Here is a 25,318-nt window from a genome sequence, read left to right on the forward strand (position 1 = left end):
GTGGTTTCTCTCAAATCTACACACTGGTGTGGTTTCTCTCAAATCTACACACTGGTGTGGTTTCTCTCAAATCTACACACTGGTGTGGTTTCTCTCAAATCTACACACTGGTGTGGTTTCTCTCAAATCTACACACTGGTGTAGTTTCTCTCAAATCTACACACTGGTGTGGTTTCTCTCAAATCTACACACTGGTGTGGTTTCTCTCAAATCTACACACTGGTGTGGTTTCTCTCAAATCTACACACTGGTGTGGTTTCTCTCAAATCTACACACTGGTGTGGTTTCTCTCAAATCTACACACTGGTGTAGTTTCTCTCAAATCTACACACTGGTGTGGTTTCTCTCAAATCTACACACTGGTGTGGTTTCTCTCAAATCTACACACTGGTGTGGTTTCTCTCAAATCTACACACTGGTGTGGTTTCTCTCAAATCTACACACTGGTGTGGTTTCTCTCAAATCTACAATTATCTACAGCAGCTTTTTAACAAAAAAAATAGGATTTTAAAACTAATTTAATTAAAACCTTTCGCACAGTGGGTAGAGGATGTTCATGTGCAGTTGTGCAACAGGCCCCGTTTCAGGCCGCGCAACAGGCCCCGTTTCAGGCCGCGCAACAGGCCCCGTTTCAGGCCGCGCAACAGACCCCGTTTCAGGCCGCGCAACAGACCCCGTTTCAGGCCGCGCAACAGACCCCGTTTCAGGCCGCGCAACTTTTCAGCAGTGGTGGAAAAAGTACCCAAATTGTCAAAGATAACTTAATAGAAAATGACTCAAGTAAAAGTCACCCAGTAAAATACAACTTGAGTAAAAGTCTAAAAAGTATTTGGATTTAAATATACCTACGTTTCAAAGGGAAAAGTAATTGCTAAAATATACTTAAGTATCAAAAGGAAAAGTATAAATCATTTAAAATTGCTTATATTAATAAGCAAAGCAGACAGCATCATTTTATTTATTTATGTTTTCTTTCATTTACAGATCGCCACGGGCACACTCCATCATTTACAGATCGCCACGGGCACACTCCAACATCATTTACAGATCGCCACGGGCACACTCCAACATCATTTACAGATCGCCACGGGCACACTCCAACATCATTTACAGATCGCCGCGGGCACACTCCAACATCATTTACAGATCGCCGCGGGCACACTCCAACATCATTTACAGATCGCCGCGGGCACACTCCAACATCATTTACAGATCGCCACGGGCACACTCCAACATCATTTACAGATCGCCACGGGCACACTCCAACATCATTTACAGATCGCCGCGGGCACACTCCAACATCATTTACAGATCGCCACGGGCACACTCCAACATCATTTACAGATCGCCACGGGCACACTCCAACATCATTTACAGATCGCCACGGGCACACTCCAACATCATTTACAGATCGCCGCGGGCACACTCCAACATCATTTACAGATCGCCGCAGGCACACTCCAACATCATTTACAGATCGCCACGGGCACACTCCAACATCATTTACAGATCGCCGCGGGCACACTCCAACATCATTTACAGATCGCCACGGGCGCACTCCAACATCATTTACAGATCGCCACGGGCGCACTCCAACATCATTTACAGATCGCCACGGGCACACTCCAACATCATTTACAGATCGCCACGGGCACACTCCAACATCATTTACAAACTAAACATTTGTGTTTAGTGAGTCCACCAGATCAGGTAGTAGGGATGGCCAGGGATGTGGGTGAATTTGACCATTTTCCTGTCCTACTAAGCATTCAAAGTGTAACGAGTACTTTTGGGTGTCAGGGAAAATGTACGAAGCAAGAAGTTCTCTTTAGGAATGTAGTGAAGTAAAAAATAAAAAGTTGTCCAAAATATAAAAAATAGTAAAGTACAGACACCCCCCAAAAAATACTCAAGTAGTACTTGAAAGTATTTTTACTTTCCACCACTGCGTTTCAGCCATGTTATAGTGTATAATAGCGTGTTTGTAGTACTCACCAGACCGTTGGTATGGTTACACATGTCCCAGAGGGGGATGAGGGCGAGGGTGACGCGGCTACCGTCCTCTGTAGGAATCTGGTTCTGACGGGTCATCACCGAGGAAACCGCCCATCTATAGGGGTCAAAGGTCACGGTCAGCCAATTATCACATCAGCAACCAGACCCACTTTCCTGGACTAACCAATCACAACAAGGGCCCTGTGATTTCCTGAATAGCTGTTGGTTGTAGCCTCAGGTGGTCGGGACATTAGTCCTAAAATCATAACCTTAACTTTAGTAACATTTGAAGTGCGCAAAACTACGTGTTTGTCCTAGTGACCACGGTTGTGGATGGTACAGTAGGCGATTGAACATTATCTTGATTATTAATTGAACACCGGGGCATCCAATAGACTTCAATCTGTGATCTGGTTATAATGATGTCGAGGCATGTGGGGAGAACAGTCATTCTAAAAACGACATTCCAAACTGGGCTAACAGCGGTTCCTCCAAAAAGCTTTTGGCGCCACGGTGACAAGATCACACACGCCGTCCCAGCTCCGTCCTTCCCACAACACGTTGCCCGGCGGGAGCGGAGGTCTGCGTCACACTCAACACAAATGGGAAGATGAAAAGAGGCCGCCGATAAATTATTCCCTCAAAACGAAAGAGCGTGGAGAATAAATGCTACGTTTAAAAAAAAAAAATCAACGGGCCATCCTGGACGCCGGCATTCTCAGACTGTCTAACACGCACGGACGGACATGCGCCGCGAACACAGAAAGTGGGGTGGAGGGCAAGCATTTCAAAAGCAGGCCGACGCGGGCACACACACACACACACCAACCTGTAGTCGTCGTACGTAAAGGCGTCCTTCAAGGGCAGTTTACTGGTGGTCGGATGAGTCTGGAAATGAAAGGTTAGGAGGAGAGAAAAAGAAGGACAGACAGAGGATGGGAGAAGAGAGAGAACAAAAAATTTAATAATAAATCAGTGTGGAATTTGGTTATGCAGCTGATACTAACGAGAGTGTGTTAGTGGTGTGTGTAAATGTGTGTGAGGGGTGTGTTATTGAGCGCCATGCGTGTGTCTGTTAGAGGTGTGCCCACACGCGCATGTGTTAGCGTCCACGGTGCAAGCTAGGATCAGGATGGCGTTAGCCCCCCATACATCACTGTCAACTTAATTTGTTGTGCCCAGCAGCCGTCATAAATCTGCTTCATCAATTTGGGTGACAGAGAGCCACCAGTGACACAGGAATCTACATTTAAAGCCACACACTGGACGCCTCCAAGGGCTCATTTACAACCTAGCAGGAGCTAGAGGGAGGGGGACTAGCACACTTCACGCCTAGAAAGACAGCGCGCGCGAGCAGAGAGAGAGAGAGCGCGAGCAGAGAGAGAGCGCGAGCAGAGAGAGAGCGCGAGCAGAGAGAGAGCGCGAGCAGAGAGAGAGCGCGAGCAGAGAGAGAGCGCGAGCAGAGAGAGAGCGCGAGCAGAGAGAGCAGAGGGAGCAGAGAGAGAGCAGAGGGAGCAGAGAGAGAGCAGAGGGAGCAGAGAGAGAGCAGAGGGAGCAGAGAGAGAGAGCAGAGGGAGCAGAGAGAGAGTGCAGAGGGAGCAGAGAGAGAGTGAGCAGAGGGAGCAGAGAGAGAGTGAGCAGAGGGAGCAGAGGGAGCGAGCAGAGGGAGCAGAGGGAGCGAGCAAGCTTCGACAATGTACAGACTCAGTGAGCATAGCCTTGCTATTGAGAAAGGCCGCCGTGGGCAGACCTGGCTCAACAGAAGACAGGCTATGTGCACACTGCCCACAAAATGAGGTGGAAACTGAGCTGCACTTCCAAACCTCCTGCCAAATGTATGACCATATTATTTCCCTCAGATTTCACAGATCCACAAAGAATTAGAAAACAAACCCAATTTTGATAAACTCCCATATCTACTGGGTGAAATTCCACAGTGTGTCATCACAGCAGCAAGATTTGTGACCTGTTGCCACAAGAAAAAGGCAACCAGTGAAGAACAAAACACCATTGTAATTCCAACCTATATTTATTTTCCCTTTTGTACTTTAACTATTTGCACATCGTTACAACACTCTATATAGACATGACATTTCAAATGTCTATTATTTTGGAACTTCTGTGAGTGTAATGTTAACTGTTCATTTTATTGTTTACTTCACTTGCTTTGGCAATGTAAACATGTTTCCCATGCCAATAAAGCCCCTTGAATTGAATTGAGCGAGCGGGCAGAGAGAGCGAGCGAGGGGGCAGAGAGCGTAGCACCGGGGTCTATTAACGGTGCTTCCTGAAGCTCTTTCTCCTGTCCCCAACATGCAAAGGGAGCTGCAGTAGAAATAGACTCGAGTTCAGTAGGAAACCCAGAGTAAGACATCGAGCGAGAGCCTTCGCTACAGTTACACACACACAACCACCTCGTGGTGTACGTGTGGTGGTAGGTCATTAACACAACGTGTCTGACTGATTGGCCTGTTTACCCATCGGTCTCTTCAAAGTAGTATTCCGTGGATTATAACAGGGAGTGTGTTGAGGGAGTTGTCATACACAGGCTAGGCTGGTTAAGGTAAGAGCGGTCACATCATCTTTCTCCCACTGGGCGGATGGCTGGTGTGGCAGGGTGGGTGCGTGTAATCGAGACAGTCTGGCAGTGACACTGATTCATCCCTACAGTAAAGTGAGGAGAATCACGCTCACTGGGCCACATGACGCGCACTGTCCAACCCTAACCTACCCCCCCCCCCCCCTACCTCAAATAAGCCTAAAGTTCAATAGAAGGTGCTACTTTAACTCTTAGACACTCAGACAATGGGTTGACAGGGTGTTCCCAAATATTGAGGCACGGTGATGGGATAACACCCCAGCAGCTCCCTCTTCCTCCCCCGCCCTGGTTGTGACTGAGAGGTAGGGGTGCGGAGGAGCAGTGTTGAGCCTCGTCCTGCTCCGACATCCATTAAAAGATAAGAGTCTCGGCTGGCGGATGGATCCTAGCGGAGAGGAGGGGCGTCGTCGAGCCCAGCAGCCATACCTGATCCCAGGCTGGGGCCTGTCTGCTGCCTGACTGTGGACGTGACATGGACGGGCGGGAGAGGAAGAGAAGCACACATTGATCGGGCGCTGCGCCAACCGGTGTATTTACACGTATAGCCTTTCAAAGGGGTTGGGATCCAACTAGAAGTAAATGTAGCAGATATTTGCCTTGTAGATTTTCTTGCCTTTGTCCAAAATGAAAAAGTTACCAGAATGGTAAATCCTGACCGTTGTGAATGTAAATAAAGAACATTTTTCCGCCATGTTGCAGTGTATGACGGCGGGATGCGCCCCACACGGCGTGGGTGTCCATCGTTCTCATTTGACTCGTCAGAGAGGGAGAGAAGGTTAGACAGATGGATACCTGGAGCGCCTCAGAGAGGAAGGGAAACGACACCACCGGGACACTAAACCATTTCTCATCTCACACACTCCAAGGTTACTTTGCATTCGCTGCATACAGAGGTCACCTTATGAGATCCGCACACACAAAACTACAAACACACACACACACAGTCCCCACTGGAAGGGAGAGGCACTCTGCTATGCTTCACTTAGAAAGACATGTAGAACTGGCTGGCTGTGTGTGTGGATCACAAGGAAGGGGGGGCTGGGATGGACTGGACAGGGAGGGAGAGAATAGTTTTTTTTTTTGTCAGTCTCCAAGCCACTCAACATGTACGGAAGGTACAATCAGGTCAATTCAATTCAAAGCCAATGCGACAAGCTAATTTTCCAGCCCGGTCATCTGCGGCCGGCCCGCTTTAGAAAAACAGAGAGAGGCTGACGTTGACAGTAGTCATTACACTGACACCAGCCCCCAACCTGAGCAGAGGACAGGAGAGAGGAATGAGAGACGGGGGGAAGGGGTAGAAGAGGGATGAGTGAGGGAAGAAGGAGTAGAGGAGAGCAAAGGAGAGGGAATGGATGAAGAGGTGCGGCAAAGATGACAAAATAATGAAGGAGGGAGCGTGGAGAGGGGATGAAAGGAGACAGTGGAGAAGAGAGGAAATGTGGCCAGGACACACACCCACCCACCCACCCCGCTTAACAACACAGAGCTCAAGCCAACCGAGAAGGAGAGTTCAAAGTTAGGAGGCGACATCTCTACACATCACCTTACTTTCACTGTTCAACACCACGGCCATGAGGTGTCTGGGCTTCCGGCACAACTCCATCACCCCACAAAAGGAATAACATATTAGAGATGCTGCTGTTCCCCCACATGTTCTTTTACCATAATTAGAGTAATTTACATTTCTTTTTTTCCCCCAGTTGTTCTGTTTCCTTATTACAGTCTTTGTGTTTCAGCAGCAGTATATAACACCTATGTGCTATTATTATAACATGGGCGGGAAAACAACTATGCTCACGGCATCAGTATTATATTCTACTATTTTACCTTCATATCACCATATACAACCCACCACTACCACCTTGTGGTCATTGTTGGTACTGTCTTTATAGAGGCGACTAGGGGTGTAATTTTTTGTCCAAACTGTTGCTAACGTAAAACATTTTGCAATGAAAACTAGAGTTTCTATTGGTCTGATTCAGTTAAGACCCTCCCTGTTTTGTTCCGTTTACCTCTGTTTGGTTCCTAGTGACGACACTCCTGCTGTCAAGACCACAAAACAAAACATTTCTGTCAAATAGCAGCCACTTTATAATTCACTATTCTCCTTAATTGAGTCAAATGCATGAAAGCAAAGATTGAGAGGAAAAGGTAACTAGGGATGAGGGTGAGTACTCAACTCAAAGTGTATATTTTGATATTCAAAATGTATAAGCCCCGACCAAGAAATGTTTACTTTCGTGGAGTATGTGAAGTACAATGAAAACACTTAAAATGACATGAATGATATTAGGACTACTAATAAACCAGAATCTATCCCTCCATTTGGCAAATCTGACCATAATTCTATCCTCCTGATTCCTGCTTACAAGCAAAAACTAAAGCAGGAAGCACCAGTGACTCACTCAATATGGAAGTGGTCTGATGACGCAGTTGCTAAGCTACAGGACTTTCTTGCTAGCACAGACTGGAATATGTTCCGGAATTCATCCGATGGCATTGAGGAGTGTGTCGATGACGTCGTCCCCATAGTGACCAACATCCCCACTGAGCTAAAGAGTAGAGATGCCTCTTTCAAGGACTGGGACACTAACCCACACTCTTAAAATAAATCCCGCTATGCACTCCTGACGAACCAATCAACAGGCAATGCGTCAATACAGAACTAAGATCGAATCCTACTACACTGTCTCTGATACTCGTCAGATGTGGCAGGGCTTGCAAACCATTACAGACTACAAAAGGAAACCCAGCCACAAGCTGCCCAGTGACACAAGCCTACCAGGCAAGCAACACTGAAGCATGCATGAGTGCACCAGCTGTTCCGGACGACTGTGTGATCATGGTCTCAATAGCCGATGTGAGTAACACCTTTAAAAAGGTGAACATAAAACTAAGACGTTTTCTCAGTGCATGCAGTGACCAACTGGCAAGTGTCTTCACTGACATTTTCAACCTGTCCCTGACAGAGTCTGTAATACCAACATGTCTCAAGCAGAACACCATAGTCCCTGTGCCCAAGAAAGCCAACGTAACCTACCTAAATGACTACCGACACCTAATACTCACATCTCTAGCCATGAAGTGCTTTGAGAGGCCAGAAACCCTACACCCACTCCAATTTGAAGACCGCACCAACAGATCAAAAGATGATGGAATCTATTGCACTCCACACTGTCCTTTCCCTCCAGGACAAATGGAACACCTACATGAGAATGCTGTTCATTGACTACAGCTCAGCGTTCAACATCATAGTGCCCAAAAAGCTCGTCACTAAGCTAAGGAACCTGGGACTAAACACCTCCCTCTGCAACTGGGATCCAGGACTTTCTGACGGGCCGCTCCCGGGGTGTAAGGGTAGGCAACACCACATATGCCACGCTGATCCTCAACACGGGGGCCCCTCAAGGGTGCGTACTTAGTCCCCTCCTGTACTCCCTGTTCACCCACGACTCCGTGGCCAAGTATGACTCGAACCTCATCATAAAGTTTTCCGTCAAAACAACAGTGGGTAGGCCTGATAACCGACAATAATGACACAGCCTATAGGGAGGAGGTCAGAGACCTGGCAGTGTGGTGCCAGGATAACAACCTCTCCCTCAGTGTATCAAGACAAAAGGAGCTGATCATGGACTACAGGAAAAGGAGGACCGAGCACACCCCCATTCACATCGACGGGGCTGTCATGGAGCAGTTTGAGAGCTTCAAGTTCCTTGGTGTCCACATCACCAACAAACTAACATGGTCCAAACACACCAAGACAGTCATGAAGAGGGCACGACAACGCCTATTCCCCCTCGGCAGACTGAAAAGATTAGGCATGGGTCGTCAGGTCCTCAAAAAGTTCTACAGCTGCTCCATCGAGAGCATGACTGGTTGCATCACCGCCTGGTATGGCAACTACTCGGCATCCGACCACAAGGTGCTAGAGAAGGTAGCGCATATGGCCCTAGTCAGACCGTTCTCTCTGCTACCACATGGCAAGCGGTGCCCGGAGAGCCATGTCTAGGTCCAAAAGGCTCCTTAACACCTTCTACCCCCAAGCCATAAGACTGCTGAACAGTTAATCAAATGGCCACCCAAACCATTTGCTTTATGCTGCTGCTACTCGCTGTTTATCATCTATGTATAGTGACTTTACCCCTACCTATATGTACATATTACCTCAACATGTACCCCCGCACATTGACTCGCTACAGGTACCCTCTGTATATATATAGCCTCGTCATTGTCATTTTATTGTGCGACATTGTTTTTTTTACTTTTAGTTTATTCAGTAAATATGATCTTAACTCTTCTTTTTCTTAAAGCTGCATTGTTGGTTAAGGGCTCGTAAAGTAAGCATTTCACAAAAAGGTCTCCACCTGCTGTATTCGGCGCATGTGACAAATACAATTCTACTTTTGATTTGAGCCACCCACCTTCAACTGAGAACTAAGAAACATTTCATCAAAAACATGTCAACACACCAGTCCAGATCAGCCAAGAGACAATGACATACGAACTATTGCCGTGATGAATATTTCATATTGGAGGTCTCATCTCGACAGTAATGTGAAATGTGAATGTGTTTTCCTCTTCCCTAATTGAGTTATTTAAATGACAGAAACAAAGCGCTCGAACTAAAGAAAGTGAAAATAATTTAGAGAAATGTTATTTTACTGCTCCTCCAGTCCCTTTGCTAAGAAAGGGGACGACAGAACCTAAAGAGAGTCGTCTAGTCTACGAGCTCAAATGTCACCCTACACAGTGCGCTACTATTGACCAGCGCCATATGGCTCTAATGCGTTTGAGACGCAGCCCTAGTCTTCATTGGTTTGATCAAAAGGGAGAGCTGGAATGAATACCTCATTTTAACATGTCAGTTAATAACTTTAAATTAGCATACTGGGAGAGATTTGCATCACAATATCTGCCTTGCGTTTCTTCGATTTCATAATGAAACTGTAATCACGTCGTCTCTCCGTCTTCCTCTCTGAAGCTACCTACAGCTGTCTCCAGATAAACCTTGCAAACTTAACGGCTAGAGAGGAGCGGTACCGGTATTAACCCCTAAAGTAGTCGACCATTCAACCATTATGAATTTTATATCTACAGTATAAAAGCCTGTATTTTATCATGCCGCTCATGTGGAGATTTCAGTCATAGGTTGCTTGAGAACATTGTGAATGACACAGACTCTCCCCCCAAAATGTGAATAAAGATCATAAATGTGTTGTATATATTGTGGTAAATATCACATGTTCCAGTACTCACCCACAAACACAGTCTGTTTCCCAAATGGCACCGTATTCTCTAGTCACTACTTTCACCAAAAGACGTACACAATATAGTGAAGAGCAATAGTGCATCCACCAATCACACAGGAGCTGTTTTCAGTTCAGACTAAGAGCTTTAGGAGAAGAAACAGCTCCTCCTGTTGGTAATGCGATGGTCATACAGGACAGGAACCGCCCATGCCTGCCCTTCTCTCTCTCTCTCTGTCATTAGCAGCTTATCAGGTCCTCTGAAATTGGGTGCAAGAGTCGATTCTGAAGCTGCTCTCCTCATTTCCCTACAGCTGGGAGCCTCTTCAAACCCAATCCCTCTCGCCGGGCACCCACTGACAGACAGGTGGACGTGCAAAGACCGAGAGATGGAAGGACAGAGAGATGTAAGGACAGGAAAGAAGAGAGAGAGAGAGGGGCAGACAGAGAGAGACCTGACCGACTTTTAACAAGAGCCAAAACAAACCCAGCACAGAGATTTACTCTGTACCTGGCTTCAAGGTGAACGTTATACAGCTGTAGCGATAACTCTTTCTTTAGGAGATCAATCAAGGCTTTGGATCTCCAAGTTTGACGACACTAAGAACTGGGATCTGAATTGAAGGTTCCAAAGTTCACATGAAATCCATCTGGCACAAAAATATATCACAGAAAGAGTCAGAATTGTTAGAAATAATTCTGTGGGAAAGTTAACCTGAGCATGCCCAAATAAAAAGGTAATCATCTGAAGAATTAAACCATGTTCATAATTATCCTTAAGGTCTATATGAGTTAAGGCTTTACTTGAAAAGTTTAAGTAGGAAATTGGAAGAATTTCAGCTTCAAAACAGCTTCAGTCAATCACATTTCATGGCTTTTTGAAAAGAGTTCACAGAATTTGTTTCGCCACTCACAGCTGTCCCCCAGTGTCCGTTATGAAGAAAAAGTGTCTTGAGTTGTATTTGCGTGTTCTACTTTCCTGTAGAAATAGGGGGTGACTGGGACAGGCAATTTTAACATTCATATTTCATTGTTTTTTTGGTTTGGGGGGGGGGTAAAACATGCACCTTAAAGGGCTCCCGAGTGGCGCAGCGGTCTAAGACACAATCTCAGTGCAAGAGGTGTTACTACAGTCAAATCCAGGCTGCTTCACATCCGGCCGTGATTGGGAGTCCCATAGGGAGCCGTTTAATTGGCCCAGCATTGTCAGGGTTTGGCCGTCACTTGTTCTCAACGGACTTTCCTAGTTAAATAAAAGGTTAAATACAAAATAGACTAAGCCTACTATATTTATTTCTCAACTGTCCTAGTTAAACACATCGCTTATATTTACAACAGGAGTATAGCCGACCTGTCTGGCATGAAAATGAACCATGTGAAAAATTGCCCTCATTTACTATTTAAAATGCAAAGATGACATGTATTTTCCCCAGTGCCCCTGTTTCGATACAGGTGCATGATAATGGTCCACATACAGTGGGGAGAACAAGTATTTGATAACCTGCAAAATCGGCAGTGTTTCCTACTTACAAAGCATGTAGAGGTCTGTAATTTGTATCATCATAGGTACACTTCAAATGTGAAAGACGGAATCTAAAACAAAAATCCAGAAAATCACATTGTATGATTTTTAAGTAATTCATTTGCATTTTATTGCATGACATAAGTGATTGATACATCAGAAAAGCAGAACTTAATATTTGGTACAGAAACCTTTGTTTGCAATTACAGAGATCATACATTTGTAGTTCTTGACCAGGTTTACACACACTGCAGCAGGGATTTTGGCCCACTCCTCCATACAGACCTTCTCCAGATCCTTCAGGTTTCGGGCTGTCGCTGGGCAATACGGACTTTCAGCTCCCTCCAAAGATTTTCTATTGGGTTCAGGTCTGGAGACTGGCTAGGCCACTCCAGGACCTTGAGATGCTTCTTACGGAGCCACTCCTTTGTTGCCCTGGCTGTGTGTTTTAGGTCGTTGTCATGCTGGAAGACCCAGCCACGACCCATCGTCAATGCTCTTACTGAGGGACGGTGGAGTCGCCATGTCCCCTTTGCAGAAAAGCATCCCCAAAGAATGATGTTTCTACCTCCACGGTTGGGATGGTGTTCTTGGGGTTGTACTCATCCTTCTTCCTCCAAACACGGCGAGTGGAGTTGAGACAAAAAGAGCTTTTTGGTCTAATCAGACCACATGACCTTCTCCCATTCCTCCTCTGGATCATCCAGATGGTCATTGGCAAACTTCAGACGGGCCTGGACATGCGCTGGCTTGAGCAGGGGGACCTTGCGTGCGCTGCAGGATTTTAATCCATGACAGCGTAGTGTGTTACTAATGGTTTTCTTTGAGACTGTGATCCCAGCTCTCTTCAGGTCATTGACCAGGTCCTGCCGTGTAGTTCTGGGCTGATCCCTCACCTTCCTCATGATCATTGATGCCCCAGGAGGTGAGATCTTGCATGGAGCCCCAGACCGAGGGTGATTGACCGTCATCTTGAACTTCTTCCATTTTTGAATAATTGCGCCAACAGTTGTTGCCTTCTCACCAAGCTGCTTGCCTATTGTCCTGTAGCCCATCCCAGCCTTGTGCAGGTCTACAATTTTATCCCTGATGTCCTTACACAGCTCTCTGGTCTTGGCCATTGTGGAGAGGTTGGAGTCAGTTTGATTGAGTGTGTGGACAGGTGTCTTTTATACAGGTAACGAGTTCAAACAGGTGCAGTTAATACAAGTAATGAGTGGGCTTATTAAAGCTTATTAAAAGAAAAACTAACAGGTCTGTGAGAGCCGGAATTCTTACTGGTTGGTAGGTGATCAAATACTTATGTCATGCAATAAAATGTTAATTAATTACTTAAAAATCATGTGATTTTCTGGATTTTTGTTTTAGATTCCGTCTCTCAAGTGTACCTATGATATAAATTACAGACCTCTACATGCTTTGTAAGTAGGAAAACCTGCAGTGTATCAAATACTTGTTCTCCCCACTGTATTATTTATACATAAACACAAGATTAAATCAAGAATAGTCTGATGGGTGACAATATTAACTAAAGTGGCCAAATAACTTAAAATTAAGCACATGAATCCACTTTACAAGGCGTATAGAGCTTAACTGGTATACATAAGCAGCGCGTGAGTTTGGGGAAGATCATTTTCACCATAGAAATGCACCCTTATCATAAAAGCAATACATGCATAATTGCATTTGCGGTCAATTTTGATAATGGTATTTTCTGCTAATGGAACATTTGAGCTTATAGCCTACTGCCATGTGTGAGTATTGCTGCGCTTATGTGAAGAAATAGCCTAATAGTTTATCAACATTTTAAGATAAAAGTTCTGATCTGTTGCATTAGCCACATTGCGTAAAAAATATATTTTTGATGCTAGTGGTTGTATTAATTTGGGATCTATCACATCCCACAACTGTTCCAGACTATGTTTGGAATATTTATTTCTCGCACAGAATAGGGTGACTTTTATACTATGGGGAACAGTAGATTAACATTGGCTAGTGCTTTTGCTGTTTGTAAAGGCCTACTCATCTCGTTGGCTGACGAAAACTAAAGGTGGACAGTTCTTCAAATATCATCAATATGCACCTCCGAATTGGATAAGGACGCGCACAGTTGTGCCCCCGATGTGTTGGTCTTCACTTGTAGCAAGTGAGAAAGACCCAATCACGTGATGGAGGGCCATGTGAGTGAGATATGATTCGGAGCGCTCAGCATTCAGGGAGAAGGGCACAACGGCCACAAAAGGCATGGATTTTTTAGGTCCAAGTGTCTTTTTCAAATTTACTCCTCAGTCTAACCATGGCAAACACACACACAGAAGAGACTGTCTACACACAACATACGTTTCAAGATTTTTGCAAAGTCAGCAGCAGAAGTTGTGCAAAGCCTGTACAGGCAGGAAGTATCACATCCTCCTTCCTGATCAACAGTTGTTGCAATCTCAGGGTCATGGGAGTGTTGCACAATGTTGCAATCATGAACAAAGCTTTTCATTGCACCTACAACAACACAACTTTTACTAGAATATCCCAAATGACAACGCATGGACAGAGCACTCCCACTCACCTGGGATGACCTTGTAGGAGTCTATAGAAAAACTACTTAGAATAGGACTTTCTTTAGCAAGCCTGAGTGTGTGTGTGTGTGTGTGTGTGTGTGTGTGTGTGTGTGTGTGTGTGAGATTCTGCTGGACATTTGACCAGCAGCATTTTAATTTAATGAGTTATGAGAAATGAAGCAGACCCATATGCATTGGGTGCATTACCTAATTAGGGGTGTCCACCCACAGTGCCTAGAATGACAAATCATTTTATGGATACTCATCTTAACAGAACAAGTAACTCGAGGTTGCAACAACGGGTGTCCTTACCGAATTCCGATTTGCACTTTGAAGATGCCACATTTACTTTTCCTCAGGCAACAAGTCGAGTAATGAACATCGAAAATTCTCTAGCCTATGTCAATCTAATATACATAGTAGAAAAGTTTACCTATTCTAATGGTCAGCTTTCATTCTGGGTGAGAAATAGCCAATTCCAATGGCACGATAGACCTCAAATTCATACAACCAGTAGGCTAGAGTACATTAAAAAAATACTTTAAAAAGCTAATGAGGCTGATGCAATTGACCAGAACAATTAGCTAAACATTTATAAGCTATTATTTCTTCACATCATAAGCACAGCAATGTGCCCAAGGCAGTAGCCTACACTTGAATGTTCATTTCATAATGCAATTAGTGGGAAAATACCGTTGTCAAAAGCACACATGCCAGCGGTTTCACCTGACAGATAAAAAAATTTAAAATTAAAAGAGATCTAAAGTTGCAACAAATTTCATGGTTGATAATATGACTAGGATTGGGCCTTTTGGCTACTGGACAATGAAAGTTTAAGGAAAAAAATTATATTTATAAAACAAGGGCGGGACTGGAAAAAATGTGCGCATGTCTCTAACTGAACAAAAAAATAAATGCAAAAATGTCAAAGATTTTACAGAGTTACAGTTCATAAGAAAATCAGTCAATTGAAATGAATAAATTTGACCCTAATCTATGGATTTCACAACTAGGAATAAATATATGCATCTGTTAAAAAAGAAAAAAAATAGGGGCGTTGGTCAGAAAAGCAGTCAGTATCTGGTGTGACCACCATTTGCATCACGAAGTGATAGAGTTGATCAGGCTGTTGATTGTGGCTTGTGGAATACAATGGCTCTTCGATGGTCATTGCGAAGTTGCTGGATATTGGCGGGAACTGGAACATGCGGTCATACCAGTCGATTTAGAGCATCCCAAACATGGTTGACATGTCTAGTGAGTATGCAGGCCGTGGAAGAACTGGGACATTTTCAGCTTCCAGGAATTGTGTACATATCCTTGCGACATGGGGCCATGCATTATGCTGAAACTGCAGATGAATGGAATGACAATTGGCCTCAGGATCTCGTCACAGTATCTCTGTGCATTCAAAATTGCCATAACATATAATTGGGTTCGTTGTCTGTAGCTTATGCCTGCCCATACCCTAACCCCACCAGCACGGGGCACCTTGTTCACAACGCTGAAATCAGCAAACCACTCGCCCACACAACGCCATACATGCAAAAGTTGGTTACCAGGCTGAACTGAGGTCAGGTCAAGAACCTGGTGAGATGGATAAGCACGCAGATGAGCTTCCCCGAAGACTGTTTCTGGCAGTTTTTGCAGCCATTTTTTGTTGTTGTGCAAACCCAGTTTCATCAGCTGTCCGGGTGGCGGGTCTCATACGATCCCGCAGGTAAAGAAGCCGGATGTGGAGGTCCTGGGCTGAGAAAGAAGCTTTTTGTGCATATGGAACATTTCTGGGATCTTTTTTTTCAGCTCATGAAACATGGGACCAACACTTCACATGTTGCGTTTATATTTTTGTTCTGTATATACGGTATGCCAACAGTGCACAACAATGCATAATTTATCATAACCATCCCAGATAACCAATCCTAATGGCTTCATATACAGTGCCTACAGTGTATTTAGACCCCATGACTTTGTCCACATTTACGTTACAGCCTTATTCTAAATAGTCCCCCCCCCCCCCAATCTACAAACAATACCCCATAATGACAAAGCAAAAATAGGTTAGAATTTGTAGAATTATTACAAATAAAAATAACTGAAATCTCACATTGACCCTTTACTTAATTCTTTGTTGAAGCACCTTTGGCAGCGATTATGGTCTCGAGTCTTCTTGGGTATGATGCTACAAGCTTATCACACCTGTATTTCGGGTGGTTTCTCCCATTCTGCTCTGCAGACCCTCTCAAGCTCTGTCAGGTTGGATGGGGAGCGTTGCTGCACAGCTATTTTCAGGTCTCTCCAGAGATGTTCGATCCGGTTCAAGTCCAGGCTCTGGCTGAGCCACTCAATGACATTCAAAGACTTGTCCAAAAGCCACTCCTGCGTTGTCTTGGCTGGGTGCTTAGGGTCGTTGACCTGTTGGAAGGTGAGCCTTCGCCCCAGTCTGAGGTCCTGAACTCTCTGGAGCAGATTTTCATCAAGGATCTCTTCATACTTTGCTCCAGTCCCTGCCGCTGAAATACATCCCCACAGCATGATGCTACCACCACGCTTCACCGTAGGGATGGTGCCAGGTTTCCTCCAGACGTGACGCTTGGTATTCAGGCCAAAGATTTCAAATCTTGGTTTCATCAGACCAGAGAATTTTGTTTCTCAAACTCCAAGCAGGCTATCATGTGTCCTTTATTGAGGAGTGGCTTCCGTCTGGCCACTACCATTAAGGCCTGATTGGTGGAAGATTCTCCCATCTCCACAGAAGAACCTCACTGACCAAGGCCCTTCTCCCATGACTACTCAGTTTGGACGGGCGGCCAGCTCTCAGAAGAGTAATGGTGGTTCATAAGTTATTCACTTAAAGAATGTGTTCTTGGGGACCTTCAAAGCTGCAGAAATGTTTTGGTACCCTTGTCCAGATCCGTGCCTGGACACAATCTTGACTCGGAGCTCTAAGGACAATTCCTTTGACCTCATGGCTTGGTTTTTGCTCTGACATGCACGGTTAACTGTGGGACCTTATATACTTGATATCCAATCAAGTTGTAGAAACAGCTCAAGGATGATCAATGGAAACAGGATGCACATTTCGAGTCTCATAGAAAAGGGTCTGAATACTTATGGAGTATTGTGAGTAGATTGATGAGGGAAAAAATTATTTATTCAATTTTAGAATAAAGGCTGTAACGTAACAAAATGTGGAAAAAGTGAAGGGGTCTGAATACCTTCTGAATGCACTGTATTTTAGAGTAAGAAACATGTAATAGAACAATAAAATACAACACTGAAGTGATTCGCATCTCACGTCTGGAACAATTATTCTCAAAGAACAATCACTTGAAATGGGGCTCAATTCGGCAAGTTGAAAGACATTTTCAGGGTTACAACCAAACTCTGTCTTTTCAATAGACAGGTGTTCGATTTACTTTATCAGACCAGTTTCTTGGAATTTTCTATACAGATTAACAATTCTACATTGAACACTGCATGGGGATGAATTATGGCCACAGCATCTGTTTGTATCCAGAAGTTTATTGACACACCAAAATATGTCAGTTTAAGCTAGAGATATCTGTTTTCATGCATGGGCTGCGTCTCAATCCACCACATCCGCCTATGTCAGCCTTGCGCATCTGCAGTCGAAGGTGGCTGAGCTACAGTGGTGTTTGTCAGACCAGGAGACGGGTCTTAATGCCCGACGAAAATACGGTCTGTCTTTATCAAACTAATATTTGTGCATATTTTCAGTGTGGTAATAGCCTAGGCTAACCAATTCTAAATGCCACTAGCAATTTAACAAAAGTAGGGTCGTCACTGAGGTAAGTTACCACAGCCACAAAGTAATACACCCTGCTTGTTTCTACAATTTTGCATCTAAAAATCAGATTTTAAACCTAACCCTTAACCACACTGTTAAACTGTTATGCCTAACCTTAAATTACAACCAAAAAGCACATTTTTGGTTTATGAATTTTTAAAGAGCCAATTTGGACTTTGTGGGTACCATAACTAGTGAAAACCACAAAGTAGCCTAAACAGAAAATTAAGCAAATATAACAAAACCTCATGCACATGTTCCCCTAGTCCATTTCGAATGTGATAAAACTAGCATTTCACTTGCGTATCCCATCAGTTCAATAAGTTTATATCAACAATTATTTCTATAGGCACACACAGCACGCATGTGTAGAGCAAGCAGTCGGAAAGCAATTGAGTGAGTGAGGGATGAAGGGGAAAGGGATTTAGGAGGCAGAACTGTGTGATGCGTAAACTGTGATGCTTGGCTTATTTTTTGTTGTGTTCCGCAAATGCACATGTACAAATGGAACACTAGAGCCAGAGCAAATTAACGTCGTCTTCAAGATAACATTTTGACCAAATAGGTAAAAAAATAAATAATTTAATATAAAGAAATCTCTGGTTAAATCGAGTTCTAACAGTCCGAGTACTTGATTACTCATGCCCATCAATATGTGTAACGTGCTGAAGCCTGCCTTCCGTTGCCTAATGAATTTGAATGGTAAAAGGGAAGCACGCTTCAATTACCACCGGAGAAAGAAAATATGTTTTGCTCTTTTTAAAATCGTGGCCATCAAAACTGTTTTTAACACACAATTGCATTTACAACTGTTAAGCAATGGTTGAGCTTATTAAAAGCATGTTTCACTCCAGCAGCAACGAATGAGCTGTTTGAAAAGTTGTAGCAGCAACTCTCACGCTGTCATATTTCCATCAATTGGTATTTCAATCAAGGCTAAAAGCATTATTTTGCAATGGGATTTTCCTGCATCTCCCAGGCCAATTTTTTGGGATCGGACCAAAAGCTTACCGGCTAACGGAAGCCCTGGTGTGTGAAAAGCAAGCGACTGAGTATGAGAAGGAGCAAGTGAGTGAGTGTGAGAGAGAACAAGTGAGCAAGCGAGCGTGAATACCCATCTGTCATTCACCTGGATGACCTTGTAGAAGTATGCGTACTGCCGAGCGGTGTTCTTGTACTGGCTGAGGACGTCCTGGATGGCCTGAGTGGACAGCAGGTGGCGTACTTCCTCCTCCTCGTAGTAGAGAGGGGTGTCGTAGTCCCCGGGGAGGGTCTTGATGTAGGGCAGCCAGGGGGAGGAGGGGTCAGCCCGCTCACACAGCAGGTGGAGGGCCAGAGTCACATTACCCATGGCCTGGAGAATACGGTCCTGGCTGTACAGGGGACCTGGGAGGGAGAGAAGATCATTTACATACAGAACAGTGTGTGTGTGTGGACCCTAGGGGAGGACAAAGGGGTTTCAAATGTCAGAGCTCAAAGCCTTGTCAAATTAAAACGTTATTTGTCACATGCGCCGAATACAAAAGGTGTAGTAGACCTTACAGTGAAATGCTTACTTACAAGCCCTTAACCAACAATGCAGTTAAGAAAAGGAAGTAAAAAAATAAATAATTGATGAGTAAAAAAATTTTAAGTTGAATCAGCAATACAAAATTGGGTTAAATTATTTATTTACCAAATACCTATCACACAGAATTACATACACACAGAATGCAAATTATGTCATACAGAAAACGTCCCTGGTGGACGGAGCCGACATGGCTGGTTACACAAAGGAAAGGGGGTTGGGTTTGAGTGAAAGAGCGGGAAGACTGAGGAACAAAGGGAGAAGCTGTGCTGTCGTAAATACAGCATCTTATGCATTCTAAATTACCGCCCATTTGGAAAAGGAAAATGCAATAAATATTTAGTCCGAGCCGCGCTTTGGTAGGTTGGTCATAGATGCTGGCCGTGTTGGCCAACAGAGATCTTCCTGTCCTCGGAAGAATGTGACTGGTGGTAATTTGATACGTTGTAGTATCGTCCTTGTATGGTAGGCGGGTTAGGTCATCCATCCTTTCCTAGCCCACGTTTACAGCTGCTGTTGCTAACTCAACGGCTAGGATGTCTCACTTCTTTAGTGAATAAGAGTTCAAAGTTTATACCATTCACAACCAAAGCTCACGCTGAGGTTGGCTTAGTTCTGTAGTTGATATATTAGTCCTTTTCAACGTATGGACTGTCGTCCTATCGTCCTCGGAACAGAGCGTTACATTTTCGTCAAGGCTTTATATAGTAGAGGGAGAGAAGGGTGTGTTTCATAGTTTATAACCCATGTCTCTTCACAGGGACGGGCCACTGACTGAGCAGAGCTCTAATTTTATGAAAATCCAAATCTCTCAATTGGAAGCTAAAATTACATTTGATCTTTTCACAAATAGTTTCATATTTAAACATTTAAATTACACAACAATTCCATGGGAATCTGATAACTAGAATCTGTAGACTTTCCCAGATACAGTTTGTGTCGCCCTGTCATCAGTCATATCTCAGATGACAACCGAACTGACATCATATTCATTAAGTGCCAACGCATATTTTCAACTGGTTCTATTACCGAAATATGGTTCCTTTCCCCCACTTGTTTGATGTTCCCAGATTCTTCTCTATGTTCAACAAAGGCTAGTCCTTCAGTAGAGTCAGAAGGGAGAAAGGTATTTATAGGGGGGTCATAAACCTTACCCACAGGCCAACGTCATGACACAAAATAAAAAGGCATTATTATTCCAATACCATTACTACAGAGAATCAGACAAATTATGTTACCCTCTGCCTATTGGCTACAAGCCGGTCTCAAAACACAACACTGCCCATTTATGACAAAAAAAGCTCTTTATCCGACTCGCTTTTCAAAGATGTCTAGAAATGTACAAGCTTTGCGCTCTTAAAGGAAGCAATCTCTCCCCTATTGCCGACTACAAATAATCTATAACTGGGCTAACAACTCACTAACTAGCAAAGGATATGAACAAAATGTACACGTGGCTACATGCAGCTCTCTCAGATTCAAAACAAGCGTATCTATTCACGACCGCTCATGCTGTAAACACAGTCCAGTTCAAAGTAAATGGCACAGGTCCATTTATGGCAATAGTACATTTGCATATTGGCCAACTGCAGCTCTGATTGGTTATGCCGCACTGGTCTGTGTAGAGTACGGGCTGAGTAGTACATGTCAATGCAATAGAATCCTACTCCGATTCGTTCTGCCTACAACAAAATCGCTTGCATAGTTTGTTTTGTTTCGGTATGTTGTATTGAAAGTGGCTAATATTGTGTTGATTTTATCACAATTGCCACAGTAAAGGGAAATAGTTTTAACAGGGAAAACTCTAGAACAGTGGTCACCAACCTTTTCTGATTCAAGATCACTTTGAGACAAAATGAGACAAGGGAGAGAGCAGCTGACTGAGCCTCTCAAATTCCCTCCGCTCTCCCTTTCCTCCACTGACACTCACCAAATAGGGACACAGTCTTCCAGCTGATGGCAAAACTCGAGTCGCACCGCATTATTTCTGCCTCATGCACAAATTAATGTTGTTACTATGAACAGAGAAAGTGAAATATTCCTTGATTTTAATAAAAGTACCAAGCCTAATAATAACAACGCAGGTCTATAGATAGACTTTCCTACTCATTCATTACTGCTGCACTGCTTGTAGTAGCACTGAGTGGAAATAGGAAGAACGCGCATTTTTTGGCTTATAAAAGTGTTGAATACGAGGTGTTGACAGTGATAAGTAAGAACATAAACATGAACTCAGTCATAAAAACAGCATCTCTTTGCTGTATTCATTGACAGTCTCTCTAGTCGTGGTGTTAAATGTTGTGAAATCTCACAGTATCAACTTGGCTGTAGCTTTCTTTTATGGTTGCTACGTTACTGCAGACATGGTCTACTGAGGCATCCGATTGGCCAACGGCAGGCCTATAGTGCACTTGATTTGCTCTCCGGGTCCACCGGGAAGGCATAGTTTGTACCTTCAGACACATGAAATGGTTCAAAATGGCAACAGTCCGCCTACCCAGCGCAGCTGAATCGGGTGCGCCTACCGCCAAATAAATAGTTGGGATTTTTCAGAAATGTTTGGCGATCGACTAGGAATGCCTTGGAGATCTTCCACTGCTCTAGAAAGTTGACTGAAGTTTAATCTCGTGCTTCTCTCTGTCGGCTGATATTTCTACTGTGCAGTCCTGGGGAAGCTGCACGGCAGTCTCGAGGCTACTGCATGCCCGCGCGCAGCTTAGAGGGAACATTGCTTGTGACTCTGTGGTCGAGCACCAGCACCTGCTCCTTGAGTGACAGGGGGCATGGCTTGGTGTGGGAAACAGCATGTAGCAGGAGGAGAGGGAGAACGACGACTCAGGTAGTAAACTAGAAAAATGTATATAACACATACATACATACATAGCCTAAGTTGCGTATTACTTTAAACATACCAAACACTGAAATACTGTTATAGAAGTGAAAGTAAAAACACAATACCGGTCTGTGTATCAATACCGCTATATAGTAATATCTGGTATACCACTCAGCCCTCTATGGGGCTTACGTTGTCACTCACCCAGGACAGAGTTCTTGGCCGATTCCACAGTCATCAGCATCTTCCTGGGGATCCACAGAAACAGCTCCTCTGCCTGAGGAAACAAATGTTATCAGAATGGACAGTGGATTTCCATGCTTGAATTACATGGGTGAATCTAAAGTTCGGCCCGTGACTTTAGTTCACCCCAGGCTTATTTGAATAAAATTATTCATTGTACACTTAGTGAAAAATCATTCAAGAGTGTTAGCTACATCATTGAATAAACTCCCACCAACTCAGAGAGGAAAGGGAAGAGAAAGGGCAGAGCCCTGTAGTGTTGCACGGCATGCTGAAACCTCAGTACTTTTTCGATATCCCCCAAAAAGAAAGTTAGGTGCTAGAATTTTTGCTACGTTCAGTATCTGTGTATCTCACGTGATTGAGAGGATCAAGTCTGTCTATCAGCGCAGCTGTTTTACAGCACCAAGAGCAAAGTGCCTGCTCCACTCATTCCTTGCTAAAGCCGTCTGGGCCGTAACCTCCCCACTCACGCTGCACAGAAATTAACACACTTAAATAATGCAACACGGCATATAGAACGTGGAAACTGTTTATTACTGTTCGCAAAACAATGTCGATACAAGCTAGAACACTTTTACAATGCAACACGATACTGGTATCTTCCAGCTTTAACTTCCTTGCTAGCTTACAGCTGAAGCAATGTCAATTCACTACACTAGTACCATAACGCAAAATATGTGGATTTCGAAAGCCGATTGTCACCAAAAACGTTAGAAATTTACTTTGTCACCAAAAAGTCATTAACTTGCTTCATCTCCCTCGCCTCCTGTCTGGTTCCCACATTCTGCCTCATGAAGTCAATACTTCTTCTATGCAAATGTTGTGGGATGAGTACAATAAAATAAATGGTTCTCCTAGCAGTTGCTAATAAAATAATAAAGTCCTCAAATGGAAAGGATTGTCATCTGTAGCCCTGTGAAATTAGCATATTATATATATTTTTTACCCTTATTTCACCAGGTACGTTGACTGAGAACACATTCAGCAACGACCTGGGGAATAGTTACAGGGGAGAGGACGGGGGAAATGAATGAGCCAATTGGAAGCTGGGGATGATTAGGTGGCCACAACAGTATGAAGGCCAAATTAGGAATTTAGCCAGGACACCGGGATTAACATCCCGACTCTTACGATAAGTGCCATGGGATCTTGAGCACTGAGAGCCAGGCGTTTAACGTTCCATCCGAAAGACAGCACCTTACACAGGGCAGTGTCCCCAATCACTACCCTGAGGCATTGGGATATCATTTTTTGGGGACCAGAGGAAAGAGTGCCTCCTACTGGCGCTATAACACCACTTCCAGCAGCATCTGTTCTCCCATCCAGGGACCAAACAGGACCAACCCTGCTTAGCTTCAGAGGAAAGACAGTAGTTGTATGCTGCTGGCCAATAACTCAAATGCATGCATTGCACACACTCCTATTGATTAATATGCATTTGCCTGTATTGTGATTTACCCAGTTTATCAATAGAGATATATAAATAAATGATAAACCTTTGTTGTTTTGTAGCTAGGTTGGTTAAGGGAAAGGGGGCTACCTAGTCAATTGTACAACTGAATGCATTCAACTGAAATGTGTCTTCCGCATTTAACCAAACCCCTCTGAATCAGAGAGGTGCGGAGAACTGCCTTAATCTACGTCGTCGGCGAACAGTGGGTTAACTGCCTTGTTCAGGGGCAGAAAGACAGACCTTATCAACTCTGGGATTAGATCTAGCCAGCTTTTGGTTACTGCAGCAACGCTCTAACCACTAGGTTACTGGTTAAAACAAAGTGATTGCATAATTGATTATTTAATGCATAGATGGCTGTCTCAACAACAAAAAAAGGACATCAAAATGTTCAAATGTAATGATAATGAACTCAAAAGATGTCCAAAGATTTAACAGATCAGTAGTTAAGTTTGTCTGGATCAAGAGCCTTTGTGACTTTGGCTAATAAGTCTTCCTTTGTTATGGTATCATTTTGGTATCGAGTAGCTTGATACTAAACCTGGTATCGGTATCAAAGTCATAATTCCACTATCATGACAGGAACAGAGCCCTGGGCTTCATACAAACAACTCGGCCTGTTTGATCGATCAGACCTAAACAGCAGCCATTTTAGAACATCAATAATGAGGGCTAATTGGTGGGTCATTATGAGAAGAACACCAATAAGAGAGAATTAAGCCTCGTTTCCTCTGTTGAAATATAATCAAGGAGCTGATCAATCTAGATAGTCTATGGAGGAAGCCTCAGGTCAAGGCCTTTCTCATCCTTAAAAATACCTTGGAGTAATTATGTTAATCAGTTCAACTTGTACAATAAGAAACTCTGGTTTCCATTGCAAAACGTTTTGCTACGATGTGCACTAATGATCACGACCCAAGTGATGTCACCCTGACAACTTGCCATGGACACCGGCCGATCCGGTTGTAGCGACCCACCTTGATGTCCTTGGTGGCCCTGAGGCCGAAGCCCTCGCCAGCAAAGTTGGCGATCTCGAAACCCTCGCAGGACGCTCCACTCTCCTGAGCCCACGCCATCAGCGTCGGGAAGAACTCCTCTCTGCTGCCCTCGAATATCACTGAGATACCTGGGAAAGAGACGGAGAAACACACGCACACACAGTTATGATCAAACTCAGAGTTCTTCCTATTTAATCTATATAGGCCATGGCTCAAATCCAGCTGTGTGTGTGAGTGTGTGTAGTAATCGTAGTTTTATTACCATTTTCCATTAGGAAAATGTGGCGCCGGACAACGTGATGGGTAAGATTTTAAATTTACCTGTCATTTGAGAAATTTACCAGACTCATATCCAATGGGTACCCATACCCATTACGGCATCCACCCACAGAGCTTAGAATGACAGAAATCCAATTTACATTATGTTTATGCATCTTAAAACAGAACATTTACATTATGGTAATGCATCTTAACTTCTTTGGAAAAGGGG

General features: G+C 44.0%; 1 protein-coding gene across 2 annotated transcripts in view; it reads right to left on the reverse strand.

Annotated features, from left to right (window-relative positions):
* Positions 1-25,318, reverse strand: part of setd3 (SET domain containing 3, actin histidine methyltransferase) — a 61,199-nt gene that overhangs the window by 11,017 nt on the left and 24,864 nt on the right. For both annotated transcript variants that reach the window (XM_020487708.2, XM_020487707.2), the window contains exons 4-8: positions 24,808-24,956; positions 22,336-22,408; positions 18,861-19,117; positions 2,825-2,883; positions 1,996-2,110 (exon numbers count right to left, since the gene is read on the reverse strand). In XM_020487708.2, coding sequence (XP_020343297.1) covers positions 1,996-2,110; positions 2,825-2,883; positions 18,861-19,117; positions 22,336-22,408; positions 24,808-24,956 — 653 coding nt within the window. The remainder of the gene's footprint in view (positions 1-1,995; positions 2,111-2,824; positions 2,884-18,860; positions 19,118-22,335; positions 22,409-24,807; positions 24,957-25,318) is intronic.

The sequence above is a fragment of the Oncorhynchus kisutch genome, linkage group LG7, assembly GCF_002021735.2.
Source record: "Oncorhynchus kisutch isolate 150728-3 linkage group LG7, Okis_V2, whole genome shotgun sequence".
In the NCBI taxonomy this organism is placed as follows: Eukaryota; Metazoa; Chordata; class Actinopteri; order Salmoniformes; family Salmonidae; genus Oncorhynchus; species Oncorhynchus kisutch.